Here is an 18,506-nt window from a genome sequence, read left to right on the forward strand (position 1 = left end):
TGGCTGTTGCTGTCACTGGGTTTTCAATCAGCAATTGTAATTAAAGTTTCTTAAATATTAATGGTACTTTTTACCCTCGCCAAAAGTCAAGATTAGTGTAAGATGGTTCATTGCAATGAAACTTGGTTTGAATTCAGGTTAACTAAATAAACATTGTTAAGTCAATGAGCTGAGTGAGAATGAAATTTATTTAGTGTTTTGCTATTCAGTAAAACATTTCATGTATTTTACTGTTTCGTGAAAAAGCCTTTACGAGTGCTCAATAAATAGATAGAAAATTGATATGATATAAAAAATATCTTCTGGTGATGAAACTGATTTAATAAATACCTGCAATATCTATGAATATTTAATAAAGTATTTTTTGGTTAGTGGGCATAAATACATTTTGCTGTAAATGAGCGAAAATAAGATTTTTTGTGTGTGTGTGTATGATTCTGCTGGGAGCTCAGAGCCAATACATCTAACAAATTGTTGAAAAACTTTGCAGTAAGTATTGCTTTTATGTCTGCAAGTCCTTAAATTGTCATCTTTATTTACTACATTTGATGAAGCAGAAGACTAAGAGACTTGAAATGAGGCTTTCTTTTAGCAGGTTGCATTAAAAGTGGTTGAACCAGTCCCCTATTTCTCCATACTGGTATGGCCCCACTGATTTCAACTGATGGTCTGCTCTCAGATGCATATGGAGTTCTTTGATTTCCCAGGTCTCAAGAGAGTAGCTGAATGTAGGAAATCATTGAAGCAAACTGTAACATTTTGAGTTTAAAAAATAGTTCACACTTTTTAAAAAAATGCCTCTGTGTTTACAATACAAATACAAAAAAAAATTAAAAGGGTAAATGGACTCTGAAATTTGGTCCTTGCATTGTTTCTATTTAGGCTTAGTCTCATTTTGATTTGTTCGTTTTGTCAGTAAAAATTCTTTTGAGAATTTCTTTATGCTTAGAAAAAAAAAATACAGGCTTAAAAATCTTATATAAGAAGTGTCAAGGGTAAAAGCAGGGCGTTTGAGGCAGGACTTGTTTGATTTTGGGAGAGAAGGAAGGTTAAATGACAAGGTCTGCATTGATATTTTTCTGTTAAGTAGAAGATAACAGCACTTCCCTCATTCCAGTGATGTATGTTGGTTGGTTGGTTGGTTTTTAACTACATGGAAGGAAAGAGAAAGGGGTGTATTTGCCACAACTAAAGTTGAAGACTTAGTATCAGTGACCTGAGGTAATATATATCACAGGGAGGCTGGTCTTTAAATCACTCCATGCAGATCTGACAGTGCATTTCGGCCATGATTTGTAATGCTCTTTACGTTCTTGTTCTGCCTGTTTCACAAAGGGGCACACAATTTATGCAGAGTTACCTGGTAGTTTGGTGTTGTGGCAGCACATGTAGTAGCATCTGGAGTTCCCATTGCTAACCAGCAGGGGATGGCCTTTCTAGAGTGCGCAAAGTAATGTTTGTAACAGTTCTGTAACAGTGCCTTCTGAAAGAAGGAAAGAAAGAAAGAAGGGAAGAAGGAAAGAAAGAAAAAGGAAAGAAGGAAAGAGAGAGAGAGAGAAGGAAAGAAAGAAAGAGAGAAGGAAAGAGAGAAAGAAAGAGAGAGAGAAGGAAAGAAAGAAAAAGAAAGAGAGAGAGAGAAAGAAAGAGAGAGAAGAAGGAAAGAAGGAGCCGCCTCTTTTGCTCACAGAGATCCCCGTTTGGGTTTGCTCCCCTTTTCATTGGCCCAAATCACTCAAATTCATGCAGCAAGGGAATACAATTCAAGTCCAATTTAAATTGATATTTACAACCAAAAGTAATTGATTTAATCAAAAATCATTTCTTTTTATCACTAAAGCATTTTAAATATTTTGTATATCAACTGTTAGCCTTTCTTCTTTTTTGTATTTTATGCTTTTTCGGTTTTCCTTTTTGCTGGCTTTTTCCTTTTTCTGTTTTCCTAATAGTCCAATTCTTTTTCCTTCCTAATAGTCCAATTCTTTTTCCTTTGTGTTTTCCTTATTCTGCATATCTGTTTTCCAGACTGTTTTTCTTTTCATTTCTGATTTCCCTTGCCACGTCTCCGTATTTTCGTCCTCCTGTCAGACCTAGGCAGCTCCTTTAACCACAGGCTGTCTTTCTCTGACGCTAAACCCTGAATCGTCCCGCTTTTATCTCCACGCTCTTTCTTACGGCAGGGTTTCTCCAGCCCTGGGGAGCCCCTTGGGAGGGCAAACGAGGAGAGCATTTCAGGGAGGAATGCAATCACATGCTATAGGCAGTAAGTTCTTTTACCCAGTATGTAGCCATATTGATAGCAGCTTGAAAGGGTGCTTTCTATCCCCTTTCCCAGTTAATGAAACTTCAGCCGATCAAGATGCTTTCTGGTAAGCAAGGGCTAACTCATCTAATGTCTCTTCTCCACTGGCTTTCTGCAATTCTTTGCACTGAGAGGCAGGACCTGAAGAGCAGTCTTCATCTTTATAGGCAATCAGTGGCCGCTGAGAATCTTTTAGCAAACCAGAGCATGAGGGTTTTTTCTTACATATTCAGGGCCAGATGCTTAAAGCTACAGTCAACTTTAAAAAGTGCCCAGGAGCCAGCTCTGATTGAATCTGAGAGGATTGTTTTTGAAATTGCAGCAGCCTTAGAAAAAAGCCTCGAACATGAATCTAAGTGAAATATTGAAACTGGAGGAAATACAAAGCTAAAACTGCATTCCCTGAATTTCAGAGAATACTGCTTCATACATTTATTTGTTTATGAAAACAAGGCAATAATGACTACTTAGAGCAACAAGATGAACAGTGTCAGTTGGTGTCTACAAGTGTAAAGTAGGAATCTTGGAATAATTCAGGTTGGAAGGGACCTCTGGAGGTTGTCTGGTCAAACCCTTGCTCAGAGCAGGTTCAGCTTAATTGGATCTAAATTGGAAGTTAAATTAGGTTGCTCAGAGCCTTGTCAAGCTGAGTTTTGAATGTCTCCAAGGACAAAGATTCCTCTTTGGGCACTTGCCCCAGTGTTCTACCACCCTCATTGTGATTTTTTTTTGCTTTTCTTTTTTTTTTCATGCTGTCTGCTTTGGGATTTCCCTTGTTGCAAGTCACGTCTCTTGCCCCTGGTCCTTTTGCTGTGCATCTCTCAGAGCAGAGCCTGGGTGTGTCTTCTCTACATCCCTCCACCCCTGGGGCAGCTGAAGATAGCAACAAGATCAATTCTCTCCTTCCTTATTTTCTGCAAAGCTGCTTTCTAACCGTAGGCTGTACCATGATGTCGTGTTACCACCCCAAGTGCAGGGCTTTGCACTTGTCTTCGTAGGTGAAAGAAGATGGGATTATTTTCCACAGAGAATATGACATGCCGCTGAGTAGAAATATATGAGTCCTGGTGCAAGTTTGGGAAGACAGAATCGAACATTTATTTTTACCAGTTACACTGAGTAAAACCTACCTGGGTCTACAAAACTGAAAGATTATTAGGTCCCTTCTCCTTCCTTAGTGGGGTAATAGTAGGTGTATTTACCCCTAAATGATCAGTGGGATAACAAAGACAGTTGACCTTTAATACTATAGATTTTCTAAAATTTGTATTTATTGCACAGTGAAAACAAGTTAGTGTTATGTGTGATTTTAGATCAAATTACATTTTTATTTCTTGCTTTTCCTTTTCAGCATTTTGTCCTGCTGAAAGAAACTGTTGGATAAACATATACCTTCTAAAATGTTCTAGTGAGCAAAAAATGCTTTTATAGTTTTCTAATGAAGTTTAATGTAGTAGCAGGTACCAGAAATACATTATTATTCTCCACTTCCCATTTCTTGAATGCTTGAGGTATGCAAACAGTTTTAGGCATTTAATTTGACTTTCGGGTTATTCTGTAAGTAGCAGACACGATCATACAGGATTGCACTATGTTTTCATGTAATACTTAGTAGGCTTGTTACTACACCAGAGCCAGGCAAAAGGAGGTCTTATCTGGAGAGATTGTCATTGCATCGATTGGCTAATATGTTTCCCCAGGTGTACATTTCTTTTCAAATATGAATACTGAAAATATGACTGTAGATGTGATTTGTAAGAGGTGCTCAAGCCATCTGAAAGTTGTCCCCTGTGTTGGTGCTCTCTGAATATGTCAAGGCGACTTCTTCTACCCAAGTTTGAAAATTCTGGTCAGCTGTCTCTTAGAAAGCTGATAGATAACATTGCCCATTTTTTAAGAAATAAGAAGCTGAACTGAGTCATTCATTATTAAAGTCATATCAAGTCAGTCACTGAGCAAAGCCATTTATCACTTCCTTGAAGAGAAGAAAGGGTGTTTTCACTGTGAATGGTCAGGAATACCCACTTGTAAATGGGAGCTCACACTGTGGAGTGGCCTGTGTGTTTCAAATCACAACTCACATTTCGCCAAGGCACAATTTAAATGACATACATAGAGGTATGTCTTAGCCCACGTCTCTGAAAACTAGAGCACATTGTTTTCGCGTCAGTCCTTGTTTAATTCAATTTTTTGCTCCTATTTTAAAATGTAAATTTGGTTTTGCTCATTGTTAGGCAAAGCTCAGTGCCTCAGTATAGATGCTTTTGCCACCTCATCCACAAGTGTTCTTGGCACTCCTTCAGTTTAAGGTGATTTTCTCCCCCAAATCAGTCACATTTTAATCAGATCACAACTGACTGAAAACCCAAAAACCAGATTTAAAGCATAAATGTCAGTACAGTAGTCATCTTTGCCAGCAGCCCATTACATAAACCATAATACAGTATTTGCATGTTATAGTTGGCTTCATTTATTTTTACTTCCGTGTGGGTTTGAAGCTTTTGTTAGATATATCCTTTTTTTTTTTTCCTTTGAAACAGTTGTATTTTCCTGGAGAATCTAGCTGGGAAGGCAACAGCCCAAGGCATATCCAATACAGAGCAGCTAATTTCATCCTCTGGATTAAAAACAACTAAATGCTCCACTACCTACAAAACACACAGCCGAGGGGACCATAAATTCACTTTCAAACTGCTACCTTTTAGTTCTGCATACTGTGTAACCCAGTACTATTTTTGATACAGCCTGGCTCTCTTCTCTCAGAGTAAGCTTTGTGCAATTAGAAACTGATTCATCTTTACTTTTTATGAACCAGTGTAACAACAGGTATGAAAAGTTTGTCTAACTTTAATCACGGAGGCTCTTTATTACATCTGGTTCCCCCATCGCAGTTTTGTGTGAGTATTTACTTGAATACTGGAAATAACAAAGGTCTCTTATTTCTTTCAGAAGAGAGAAATTGATTAGAGTTTAAGGTTTGAAGGCATCAGGTCTTCTGTATGAAAAGAAAAAATGTGGAAAAGTAAAGCCAAAGGTTCAGAAAGTGGCAATAAAAGTTAATAGTCGTCTTTCCTGCAGGCGTGTTTTGTCCTGTAGTCTGCAGGATTGCCACCTCTTCCTCCTGCTGGAAAGTTTCTGTGCAACATTAGTAATATAGGGATACACAGAAAGTGAGGCAATGACACAACATGAAAGGCTTTTAATGTCATTACAGTCCCAGATCTGAACTCGCTAGTCAATGGCAATCAACCCAGAGCTGTGAACATCAACGTGGGTTTTTTTCATACAGTTGTCATTGCATTAGCTGCGTGTTGTTGCAGTGCCATTACGGCTGTGTTTCTAGATGTCAAATGCAGTAAACAAGCCTATAAACAGGCTTGTGACTTCTTACACAGGGTTTAAGGCTTGGGTAACACGTTTTTTTGCAAATGGTTGGTGTAGTGAAAGATGTCAAAGCTTTCAGTCAGCTAAAGGCTGTTGCCTGCACATCACAGCTGGTAGACTAGCGTGGATAAGCACCACTGCTTTGATGTTTCAGTGCAAAATCAGGTGGCCTAGCTTGAAGTGCTGACAGAAGACCTTTCAGATATATTTGGATAAGCAGATTTGGGAGCAACTGTATAATTAGGGTAATGGCTGAGACAGTACTTGCAGCCCACTGCAATGTGCAGCTGGGTGATACCCAGTTGGTTTGGAAGAGGATATTTGCTGTTCCATCATGCTCCCAGCTGCTTGAACACCTGTTAGTGCTAAGGAGTTCAGGAGAGCCTCAAGAGTTTTGACCAATGCTCTTCAGATGGGAAGATTTTAAAGAGAAGGAAAGTTCTGTGCCATGGGTGTGGCACACCAGTGCATCCCGTGTTGTTTCCCAGCTAGCCCAGTGGACTCTGACAGACACCGAATCATGTCAGGAAAGTGTTGTGTAAGTGAAGAAGTGGCAAAAATTTTCGCTAGATGGAAGAATACAATTTATGTGAAAGAAAGCATCTTTGATTCTTTTTGGGTGGTTATATTTACTCTTTCATTTTATTTGAAAAAGTACCAATTTTTATGGGAAACAATATACTGAAGGCTGGCAGTCATGACAGTAGAATCTGGGATACTAATAACCAATGGGTCTATTAAAGACTAGTTTTAGCACTGTATAATCTTTAATCGATGTGGGTTTGGAAAAAATGGGACCTAACTCCAAAGGAAGAATTAACCATTTGCTTTCTTGAATGGGCTTCTGTGTATTTTCTACCTTTTGCCATTCTCAATGGCAAATAATAACCAATGTGTGCTATGAAGTGTAATGGGTTCAAGCTGCAGCAGGGTAGGTTTAGACTGGACATTAGGAAAAAATTCTTCACAGAAAGACTGGTCAGACACTGGAACAGGCTGCCCAGGGAGGTGGTGGAGTCACCATCCCTGAATGTGTTTAAGACTCATTTAGATGTGGTGTTAAGGGATATGGTGTAAGGGAGAACTTTGTAGAGTGGAGTTGATGGTTGGACTCGATGATCCCAAGGGTCTTTTCCAACCTAAATGATTCTATGATTCTATGAAAGACTATTTTTAACACCGTATAAACTTTTTAATCTGTGTGGGTTTGGTTTATTTGAAAGAATGAAGGAAACACTATTTCTGTTCTTCCACAGTGCCTTTGTCTTTTGATTCCATCCTCAATGTTAATAGCACTGCATTTGATCTAAGATAACTTTTCGCCTTGGGAGTTTCTGTATTTTGAGGTAGTGTGAGTATAGTTTGGGTTGAGAGTTTGCAGTTTTGTGGTGGAGAAGAGTTAAGCTGTCCATGCTTCCTTCAGTATAATTGCACAGGTCTGCAATAACTCTGCAACTCCTTCACTACCAGTAAATTCTCATTTACAATTTTATAGTTGCTTAAATTGGCAGAAGTTATTCACAGAATGTTATTTTCAATAAAAGTAGCAAAATGGAACTTCAGACATTTGAGAGTAATGTTTTTCCCCATAAACCATGTTGTGTGCATATATAAATGATAACGATCATTATAGCATACTTTCTCTACTGAACTTCTTAAATGTTACCTGGTAGAAAGGCACATAAAGATGAGATTTTGTATATTTGTTACCAAACATTGCTTTTATAGTAATTTTCTTTTCAGTTTAATACTGAGCTAACAGGGCATATAGGAGTCATTGTCAAAAACAGATAATTTCTTAATGCAGTGTTTTGCATAGTTGAAATTTTATAACTAACATCAAGAAAGAATTTATTTTTTACAACATGTTTTTGAAAGCAGGCTGTTTGTTCAGACTAAAACTTGAAAGTTTTTTAATTTGTAATGTGGCCAAACACTAACGTGTTTTTTTTTCCCCCTCCAAAAAAAAGCTAATAAATGACTTCATTACCAAAAGGCGGGACGCCTTTGTACGTTCTGAGGGAAAAATGCTACAGCAGGTCTAACAACATACCCATTGTACACAAGAAATAATCACAGTGACCTTAAGTGACGGTAACAGTCCATCCAGCAAGTCGTTGCTAAATGGTTGCGATCAGGTGGATCGAAGTGTTAGGGGACCATATCTTGACCAATACCCCTTTCCAGAAAATCAAGGGGAAATAGTGGTTTAGATTTCATTGTCAGTCTGATACTTTACAGCATACATGTTAAGTATTTCCACAACATTTTTTTTACGTATCCTTTTCAAGGTCTGTTAGTACTCATGGAATGACAAAATGTGCATGAGTCTTTAGACCTCTGCTTCTGTATTGGCTACTGAAGGAACTGCATCAAGTGGCTCATTCTAAAACCAAGACACAGAAAATTAATCAGATTTCAAAATAAAAGAAAATTGCATTAGGTATTTCTCTTAATTTCTCCAACATTTCAAACATGCAACTGTTATAGTATGAGACTGGATATTTTGAAACAAGAATTTAGGATTGTCCACAGTTTGCGTGTTAGGAGATCAGGTTTCTAAAACCTGAGTTCTGGCACGGATTAGGATTTTTTCATGGTAAGGCTGTAGCCTTTGTGGGGTTGGTGACAATTTTGAAATGATGACCTGAGAGGGAACTTCAAAGATTGAAAAAACACAATACTAGAACCCCGAAATACAGTATTCTGATTGCTTTTTAAGATCTGTTCTCATTTAGTTTGAAGGTAAGGCAGGCCAGAAGGAGAGGGGAGAAAAAAGGATGTCTCATGGATTTTCAGGTGTCCAACAGACTAACGAATAGACTCTAATTTATCCATGGGATATATTTCCTTTGTGTAAACCCGATAACATCGTTTGTTCTGTATGTTTTGGAGTTGATGGTTCCAGAGGCAAGCACTTAATGATGTGCTGCAACCAGGAGTTGTCTCCCCTCTCTTGGCCAGTGCTGCTGCAACTCAGGGAAGGGCCGTGTCCCTTCGTCCTTGGAGTTTGCTCTTTGCTTTGAGAGGTGCCATTTCAGAAGCCTTAGCCCACTTTTTTATCTTGTGTCCTGTCCCAGTTAAAACAACTGAACTAGAAGCTGACAGTGTCACTTCAGCATACACCCCGGTGTAAAATACCTTGTCACCCAGAGCTTTTTGTGCTTTGGGGCTTGCGTCACTGAGCCAGCTCACTTAAAGCTAGCCTAGTTATCTCTACATAAACAGCTGTCTCCTGCATGAGGATAATAACTTGCAAATTAAAAGCCATCAACCTGTAGATTATAAGAGGCACATCTTCTTTCCCTGTAACCGAATTCCATCCTTGCAGTATTTTCAAAGGCGGTAAAGTGCCTACAAAGTGCATGCACAAGTAGTGCGTCTCAGTGGCAGATGTAGTAGAAATGCATCGAAGGCGCTAATCTGCTCTTTCAATGTGACCTGTGGACAGCAGGGCAGAGTGTTGCTGGAACATTGTCTCCTCAGCATTGTTCCTGCTTCGGCTTTGTTCACCCGCACATGTCCGAGGTCTCACAGCTAGCGAGGTGAACAGATTCAGCACTTTCTTCACTTGATACTTCTGAATCTTTTAAGGTCAACTCCTTCATAATTGGTTATAAATTCATGGACATTACTGTTTTCAGAGTAGTCATTGTGCATTTAAATTGTTTCTCAGTGGAACATTGCAAGAGTAAGTCCTCATTAATTTTAGTTTGAGTCCCTAGTAGCAGCGGACACTTGGTTCACATGATTCTGCTTTCCCTGCCGTTTCCTACCAAAGTAGTACCAGTCAATGGACTGATCTGAAAGTCCTGGAGAGTAGTAAAAATGGGACTGATTTTTTTTTTTTTTTTTAAATTACCTATCACTTATTAAAACAATATATATCTACACTTGTGAAGGCTTAACAATACCAATCAGGAAGCGGTCTTTTATATATAAATGTATATAATATACTGGAATTTCCAGGTCACATTCTCATTCTTATATGGCAAGATATGCTGTTCTAGTTTGCTTAATCAATTAAGAATGCATATAAATATTTATAATCTGCATGTTCATCATTTAAAAAACATCCAGTAGCATAAGTTCAGGGTATTTTTCTGCATTATCTGGAAGCAGGATGTGTAAGCAGGGAGTCATTTGTTTACCCAATACCAAGTTTTTGTGCAGAGCCACCTGTGTGGCTTTCCATACGTAACTTCTACAGTGTCTTATACTATCCCAAGTCTGACTAGAGATTAGCCTGAAGCTGTATTTATTTCACTTTTGCACGTAAGCCATCCTTTGAGAGGCGTCAAAAAGCTTTTTCAGAAGGAGCCATATAGGCCTGTGGAACAGTGTCTCTATCCACTTCTGCAGCAATGACCTTTTATGCAGACAACAGTGGTATCTAATTTTTTTCGTACGAGCACTTAATTTATAATACCACAAAGCTTTGGGGCCTTGAGGACCCCCTCTGTTAAGCATAGCTGGTAGCTTTTGCAATGCCTCCCCCTTTCCCCTGGAAAGGACAAAGATGGGCGCAGTATATCGCAACACAAAGTGAGGCAGCAGATTGTATCTAAGCATCACCTCACTACCCTCCTCTTTCAGGATGGGTGTGGAGAAGAGGCTGGTGGTGCCGGGCATCCCCCTTTTCACCAGCACAGCCTGTTCAGCTCTTTTCCTTGGGGCAGCCGTGGACCCTGGTTACCATGGTGACCGGGATGAACCTGACACTTCAAAGCACAGCTCGGGGAATCACGTTTTCGGTTCATGATCAAATACAATTTTTCTTTTTAATAATGCTACCCTACAAAGCTGTAATTTAGACTCCTGGAAGCAGCAGCTTAGATGTACCTAAACTTTAGTGAATTTCTAGCATGCCTTCATCTCCCAGAAACTGCACTCCAAAAGAGAAGCTCTTTGGAAGATGTAGAGAAGGCAGAATGTGGGGATTCCTTTCCCAGTAAATGTATCTCCAGCTTTCAACCTGAAAAAGAAAAATCTTAGAGAGGCCAACGGTGTACCAAACTGACTCACATGAGGGCATCTGTAAGGCCTCATGAATCGTGTGCATAGTTTGCTGGAACAAGTTGAACATCCCGTCTCCCCCATCCCTGCAAAAGCACATTGAAGTGTTTTCATCAAATAGCACCATCTGAGACTTTTTTTTTAAATGTAATTGAGCTAAAAGGGGTTATGGATCTTCTCTCTCTGATCTTGAATTTATTAATTAACTTTCAGACTTCTAAAAATGTCCTTAATTGCACAATGATTATCATTCTAGCAAAGCAGAAACAAAGCAAAACCGATGGAGACAGAACGATCTTTCTGGACAGATGATTAAAACACAGGGCAGACCAATCTGAAACAAAATATTAATCAGAGAATCTCGCTTAGTTTCTCAAAGAGCCCTTTTCTCAGGTGGTAGACTGACATATCACCAGAGCTGGCTGGAACTGCAGTTTCATTTGATGTTATCCTGATGTTACCTTGTTGAACTCATTCAGACGTCATTCCTGGTTTTAATTAAAAGTTTTGAATGCCACATAACAAAGGTGCAGAACAGATTATCTCAAGCAGAGCTATTTTGAATATCAAGCTATGCAGCAATAAGACCAGTTTGTGAGCATTCAAAGATCTGCCACAAACAGAAATTAACATTCAAAGAAAATGCAGCATAATAAAATAGCAGCTTTAATCATGCGTGAAACAGAGTTTCTTCCCTTGCTCACACAAAGGAAACCCAGTATAAAATGCTATGAATGTTAGGAGAGTCAAATGGTATGGTGAGAAGGTTACATATAAAATCTTGTTCAAAACCTCTGATTTAAAAGCTGTCTTTTAGGAGGCTGGCTGTTCTCTGAGTGGTACCTTACAAGCAGCCCTGCAAAATCCTACCAGAATTTTCTGCTTGAATAATTTTGTTTGGATGAGCGAGTAGAATATCATTATCTTGATTCCAGCACCATCTCCTTAGGAAGGTGTAGGTGAATAGATTTTGTGCTGAGTCTCATAAATTCTCTGACAATTTTGCAAGACCGTGTGTAAATTTTCAGGCACAGAAGGAAGGAGAAGACAGGAAAGCAATATGTGCCGTGACTGGATTCCTTATGCCACGGTATACTTTAAGTATGAATATTATACATACACTCAGTTTTAGAAATAGATATTGGATTTTTAGGTGTATTTGATTAAAAACAAGGTAAAAAAATTAAAGGATTAAGTACATCAGGAAATTGTATGAATAAGATGAATAAGAATACCTCTTCACTATTAGAATTTTACTATCCCGGAGAGTGCTAGCGATCCTGGTCTAATTTAGGGCTGTTCACAGTTGAACTTCATGCTGTTGATCATGGAAGTCAACTGATTTAATATTGCCCTTAAGTATCTATGAAAACAAGGAAAGCTACTTCTTATATGGTGACTATCATTGCCAATGTGCAAAGCCAGAATCACTAGATTGAGTTATTTTATGAACTTTGTGAATGGGACTGTGGAATATGATTGCTGTTACTGTTCATTAGTTCAGAAGAAAGGTGAGTGGATAAATTCCTAAATCTAGTGTTCTTCTCCCAGTCCAGCTCATAAATCTTCTGTGTAGGCAGCTATTCTTAAATGGGGGAAAAATGTAGTTATCTCTCAGTTTCAGATCAGAAACTCTTCTTGCAAATTTTATGCAAAATGACTTTGCAGTGGTTGAAAACTGTAGGATTGTCTCTTCTTAGACTTACAGGGTCAAATTGTGAAAAATATAATAATAAGCAAGGATATTGTAAAAATTAACACTTAATTGAAGGTCTGCTAGAGTAAGGCTGGCCAAAGGAATTGGTAGCCAATAGAGTCCATTTTTGTATGATCATCATTCCATTACCACACAAGGTTCTTTTTCAAATTGATAAATTACCGTTTAATACAGATTGCCATTCAAGATATAAGAAAGGATTGCAGGACTAGATTACTAAAAAGGAATGCTAGGAATTAGTAAAGCAAGTGTTTTTATAATTTAATTTTAGACCATTTTTACCTTGTTTAGAAATAAATAGTAGCTAACTCCCAATTATCAAAATAATTCAAATTTTATCTACTGTATCTCTACAATTTAGAGAGAAGGATGTTGTGGGGGCCCATGTCAAAGGCTTACAGAAGTCAAGATAGATGACATCAGTAGCTCTTCCCTTGTCTAGTCATGTGGTCACTCCATCATAGAAGGCCATTAGGTTAGTCAGGCAAGATTTGCCCTTGGTGAAGCCTTGGTTAGTTGTGTTGCTTTGGCAAAACCAGCAGATCAGCTGGTAGAAAAGCTACTTCAGAGAAAGAAAATTCCTGAGAGTCTTGTTGTCTAAAGGATAGAGAGCAAATTCTCAGAATAAGCAGAAGTTCTCTTGCTGCTGTAGTCCTTGCGCAATCAGCAACCAGGAGACACTGACTTATAAGTTTAACACACAGGCACACGGTTTCTGTGTTTCTGTCCTTTGGTTGCGTATGTGTAAGCTCATACGTGCTGATTACAATACACTTTCAACTATCAAAACTAAACCACAAGTAATATGAAATACTTTCATATTCATGTTTCATTAAATGATTCTATGCTACATTCAATGGCTTCCTCAAACGAATATACTTTACTGCATACCATGCACATACACATAAATAATAGGTTACAGTGTGATTTATATCTATAATTGCTCTCATAGTGCCCAAATGTAACATTTAGTCTAGAGAATGCATATATTATCTGTTGCTGGAAACATACATATAATAATTCTGGCTTCATTTAATTCAAAAGCAATTTTTCTGTTGATACTGAGGAGAGGGGTAGCATTTTGGATATAGGAGACTCAACTGCTGGTTATGTGCTTGCTTAGTCTATGACTATTCAATATAATTTTTCTCCACTAATTTAGGACTCTGGTACATTTCTAGAGGGCACCAGCTTTATCTCATAAGCAGCATTAAAGTTCCTGGAATGAGTTACTGTCTTTTCCTTCAAACCCTTTAGTGTAGGGAAACCAGAATACATGGACAAGCAGTTGACATCCTCCTGGCTTTCCACCATTGCTCTAAACGCTTGGACAGAGCTGCATTTTGAGCAGTTACTGGTGATAAAACACCAGTGCCTAAGTTAGGCAAAGAAGTAAACTCCCTCAGTAACCGTTCCTGCAGATTTTCTGAGAAGTGAATAGTTGTTTCTCTAAGGTAACTTTTCTGAATGAAATAACATTGTGAATGGTCAAGCAACAATTTTAAACAGGGCTCCGAGAAGCACCTATGTTGCAGCTTTCTTTATCAAGCAATAAAGGTCCTATCTTTCTCCAGGGAAGTGCGAGACAGATCTCTCATTCTTTCCTCTCTCTCATCTCTCACTAATACTCCTGTCAAAATACCACCGTCCTGATCAAGGTTCAAAGCCTGTACTTCCGGATGTATTTTTGAGCCTTCAACTTTTGAAGTGTGTCTTCAGGTCACATCCAATCTTTGTGATTCCTATCTTGAAATCTCTCAAAAAATCTGGCCTTAAATCTCCATCCACACAACTAAATCTCTTGCCCAAGCCTTGGTTATTTTGCAGCTTGAGTAGTTCTTACCTTTGCTAGGTCAGAGCTACCCACCTGCACTCACGTTGTACTCATGGTGACTCCAGACACAGCGAGTGTCCAGCTCCTGCATACTGCCCTCTCTACCCTTCCCACGTCTTTGCTGTTTCTCCGTACCCCATACAGAGAACATGAGGGTTTTTTTCCCCGTTGGCATGTAAAGCCATTTATATTTTAGCTTTGATTGGTCTTTTTGACTCTACTGATTGGCCTTTTGGCTCTACTGCTTATCAAATGTCCATTCATGTTTGTCACATGCAGCCCAGCTAATAGTAGACTGGGAGCTGATTCATTTTAAGCATTGAGAATCTCAAAAAACTTCTTCCAGTTCCACCTCAAAAGTCATCCCCCTCATTTCCTCTGCTAGACAGCATCATATGTGTAACTGGCATTAATTCTAGCTTGTGTGTATGTGTTGCGTATATGAGGCTACATGTACACACACCCCTTACCTGATCCTGGCTCTTACCCCTAGAAGCCTCAACAACATGCATAGTACAAACACAATATATAGTATTGAGTCCACATAGGTTATGTGTGCAAGTGTGCATACAGGCATGTATTTATTTACACAAAGGAGGAAGCATTTAGTATTTCTCAGCAGATAGAGTTCAAGCTGTAGGGGAGAGAGATGATTATGATGATGAAGTCTTATGATGATGATTAAGTTTTATGATTAAAGCACTGCCAGATCTCTCGCTGTCTGCCTGGCTCTCGCATGGGTGTCTGGAAGAGAGCACGTTCCTAATGCAGAAGGTTGTTCTGAGGGCAAGTTGTTAGTGATTCAGATAGAGATGGAGGATACAGAAATAAGTTATAAAGAGTGATTTTAAACACCAGCAGGGTCCTACCCTCAAAAGGCAATATGGGTTCCTGCACATGGAACACAAGTAGAAATGGTCTGAGTAATGTGGTTAAAACCAGAAAGTATTAGATACCAGTTATCCCCGGTGCTGACTACACTGGCTTTCTGAAAGGCCCATGGAACAGCTTTGTGGGGGAGTGATAGTCTTTCTCTGGTGTGGCTTCACCTCGTTTTTCGTTCTGCTTGTTTTGCTCGTCTGTTGAGACACCTTCTAGTTTCAGAGTAAAGAACATTTTCTGTGTAATGACATAGGCATGATGGTACCAACAGCTTGTAACTACTCCACGTGCAGCTGCTGTGAGGGGGCAGAGGTTAAGTGGCATCTGCTGCACGCCGGGTGGAGTGCCAGAGAGGGAAGGTCAGAGAGAGAGAGAGAAAGCAACCACGTGTACCCATCCCTGCCTGTGAGCAGGGAAAGGCCAAGTGCTAACCACAGACCTCGAAAGTAAGAACCAGAGAACTGAAGAGCCGTTTTCTATTTTACAAGTAAACACCTCATGGCATTTTACCCCTGGCTGCAACCTATTTATATTTTTTTATATTTTTGCCAGGCTGAAAAACCCCATGTTCCTGATCCTTTGTATGCCAGGCTGCAATGCAAAGAGGTGCAGACTGAATGCCTGTGCGCTTTCATATATATTCTGTTTCCCTCTCTGCTGTAACCTGTGGCTTCAGCCCACTCAGCTGTGTTACGGAGTGGTTTCATCTCTCTGTAGGACAGTGATTTTTTTTATTTTTTTTTCCGGGCCTATAAACAGAAATAAAACTACTGCTGACTTTAGGCTTGGCTTTGTGGATGGCCTTATTTGGAGAATCAAAATTGCCAGTAGAGTGCAGATCTCAGGCTAGATGCTGTAAGGTGAACGAATATACAAAGGCTGCCTGAAATTGGATGAAGGAGAGAAGGACTAGAGTTTAGGGTGCTGGCTGCAGATTAGAAAAGAGAGATTAATGTACTGTTTGTGAGTTAATGTAATCTCATTAGTCAATGTTAAATATTCCATATTTAATATCTGAAAAAATAACATTAAAGGAAGTAATGATGATTTAGTTGATAGATTGTCTCTGCTTTATCTTCTGCTTTGTAATACAGTAACCTGTTTGGAAATCCAGACACATATACGCTTCTGTATATGTGAAGTTATATATATGCACATGTATACACGCATAAATAGTCATATACTTGGTGTTGCAAATGTATGGCATATAGATTGAAATTTATGACTTGTCTGTATACACATGTGTAGATGTATAAACACGATGCATGTGTCTATATTCTCGTTACTGTATTAAAACACAAACATATTTGGAATTATCACCAGTGATGTTTTTCATGTCTCTAGCGCTTACACGTTTAAGCCACTTCTTTTTTGATTCCTTTAGCAGCAGCAACAGAAGAACCTGAGGTGATTCCAGATCCGGCTAAGCAAACAGATCGAGTGGTGAAAATAGCAGGAATAAGTGCTGGAATTCTGGTATTCATCCTGCTTCTCCTTGTTGTCATATTGATTGTCAAAAAAAGGTAAGAAAATGATCTCTGCCGGTCTCTCTTATTTTTCCCTCCATTTCAAACAACAATAACTAAATGCGTATTTTTTACAGGTCATTAAAAAAAAAATGTTTCAGGACCAGTAGCTCTCATCAGCTTTCGGATGAGTTTTGTGTTTCCTGTTGTTTTCACTGTGATTTTTATGATGGATTTAAAGACACGATAACTTTATATTTGGGATCCAATAGCTATACCTTTTCTCATACTTATTTCCAAGTAATTTTAAGTTCCAGTTAGAGTAATATACAGAATATTGAAATGGGCAGAATTTAAATTCATGGAGCCTTTTTTTTAAAGCAAAAAATAAAATAACAACTTACTGCACTTCTCATGTTGTAGTCACCTAATGAATTTGATTTTCTATATGCAGCTCTAATGAGTTATTTGTATCTGTATGTTATCCAACTTGCAAAATAATGTAATTTTATACCTCTATTTATGCACTTGTAAACCTGGAGTTTTTTTCTTAAAAGTCGTACCACATCGCTGTAAAATTATCTAGTGAGTCCTTAGTGCATGAAATTGTTTAAAAGTGTGTTAATTTGAATGAATTTTAATTTTGTTAGTGCTTTCTTAGACAGTAAGCAATATCGCCATCTTCTGGCATTGTAAATGCTAACTCCGCATCCAAACACTCCTACCTATAGTAAATTGTGCTACGCCATTGCTCGGTCAGTTTTTAAGTCTCGACTTCCCAGTTGTTGCAACTCTTTTAACCTGGCATAAAAGTTTATTATACGGCTCTATAAATGCGTAGTTGTAGCATCGAAACCAATTCCTCTCTTTCTGCACCCCCCCCTTCCTCCCCTTCCCTGGCGGGTCCCCTTCGCAGGGCACAGGCTGATTTCTCTTGGGTAGAATGAGGGCTTTGTCTTCCAGTGGTGTGTGCATTGCGTTCCTTGCCTTTTGCCGGTCTTAACAAAAAGTCTATTTGTAAATGTTGCGAATATTCCTCTGAAATAGAGCTTGCTATTATTTTTAAAGATTAAGAAAAAAAATTAAAATTGTACCTAAGATCATTCTATATGTTATAATTACTGGTTTGCATTAGATTTTTTTAATTTATTGCCTCTTTACAATTATCCCTGGAGATATATAACTTGGAGAAGAAACGTCTGCATTAGAAACATTAGGTATGCTTATAGTGTTCTGTGTTAGTTAGCTACATATGTGATTTTTCCCAAAAGTGCTTTTACTTTTCTCTGTTGTTTACCTCTGTGGTTGAGAATTAACACATATGCAAAAGGTCCAACTCATCATCTGCAAAAAGGACATATAGTCAGCTAATTTTCTTTATTTACACAACTTCTGAAAAACAAACCAAAAGTTGTTTTTCAGATTTCGGGAAGAAATCTCTGTTTTATAGCTTTATTGCAAGGTATGTGCTGAGGAGTATCATCTCAGTACGTGTTGCAGTGGTCCCCTTATATCTAATAGAAGACTCTGTGTGTGTGTGCATGCGTGCGTGTGAGAGAGCCTGTCTACCACTATATAATGTCAGTCACATCCAGATGGGATTGACTAGTTTTGCAGGTAACAACAACAACAACAAAAGCTTAAAATTCAATGTGTTAATTTTTCCTAGCCTTTTTACCTCTTGCATTCAGAGTCCTTCTAGATTCAGACTTTCACTGTTGAATTGTTTGCTGACAGTAAGTTAATTATGTCCGTGAAATGATATTTTAAAATTTCCCCTTTCCCCCCCTTCCCTTCTCTGAACCTGTGAAGGCAGTACCCTCTTAGGAATGATACTTGATCATCATTCTAAAGCACATAACATTTCTAAACTGCTGTACTATTTTGTATGCAAAATAGGTGAGAAAT

General features: G+C 38.6%; 1 protein-coding gene across 11 annotated transcripts in view; it reads left to right on the forward strand.

The window, feature by feature from the left end:
- PTPRK (protein tyrosine phosphatase receptor type K) overlaps positions 1-18,506 on the forward strand; it is a 425,922-nt gene that overhangs the window by 370,483 nt on the left and 36,933 nt on the right. For 4 of the 11 annotated variants that reach the window (XM_063329637.1, XM_063329639.1, XM_063329640.1 and 1 more), the window contains exons 14-15: positions 16,517-16,655; positions 17,774-17,815. In XM_063329637.1, the coding sequence (XP_063185707.1) occupies positions 16,517-16,655; positions 17,774-17,815 (181 nt within the window). The remainder of the gene's footprint in view (positions 1-16,516; positions 16,656-17,773; positions 17,816-18,506) is intronic. The other 7 variants (XM_063329641.1, XM_063329644.1, XM_063329645.1 and 4 more) reach the window with 3 other exon arrangements.

The sequence above is a fragment of the Chroicocephalus ridibundus genome, chromosome 3 (assembly GCF_963924245.1).
Source record: "Chroicocephalus ridibundus chromosome 3, bChrRid1.1, whole genome shotgun sequence".
Classification (NCBI taxonomy): Eukaryota; Metazoa; Chordata; class Aves; order Charadriiformes; family Laridae; genus Chroicocephalus; species Chroicocephalus ridibundus.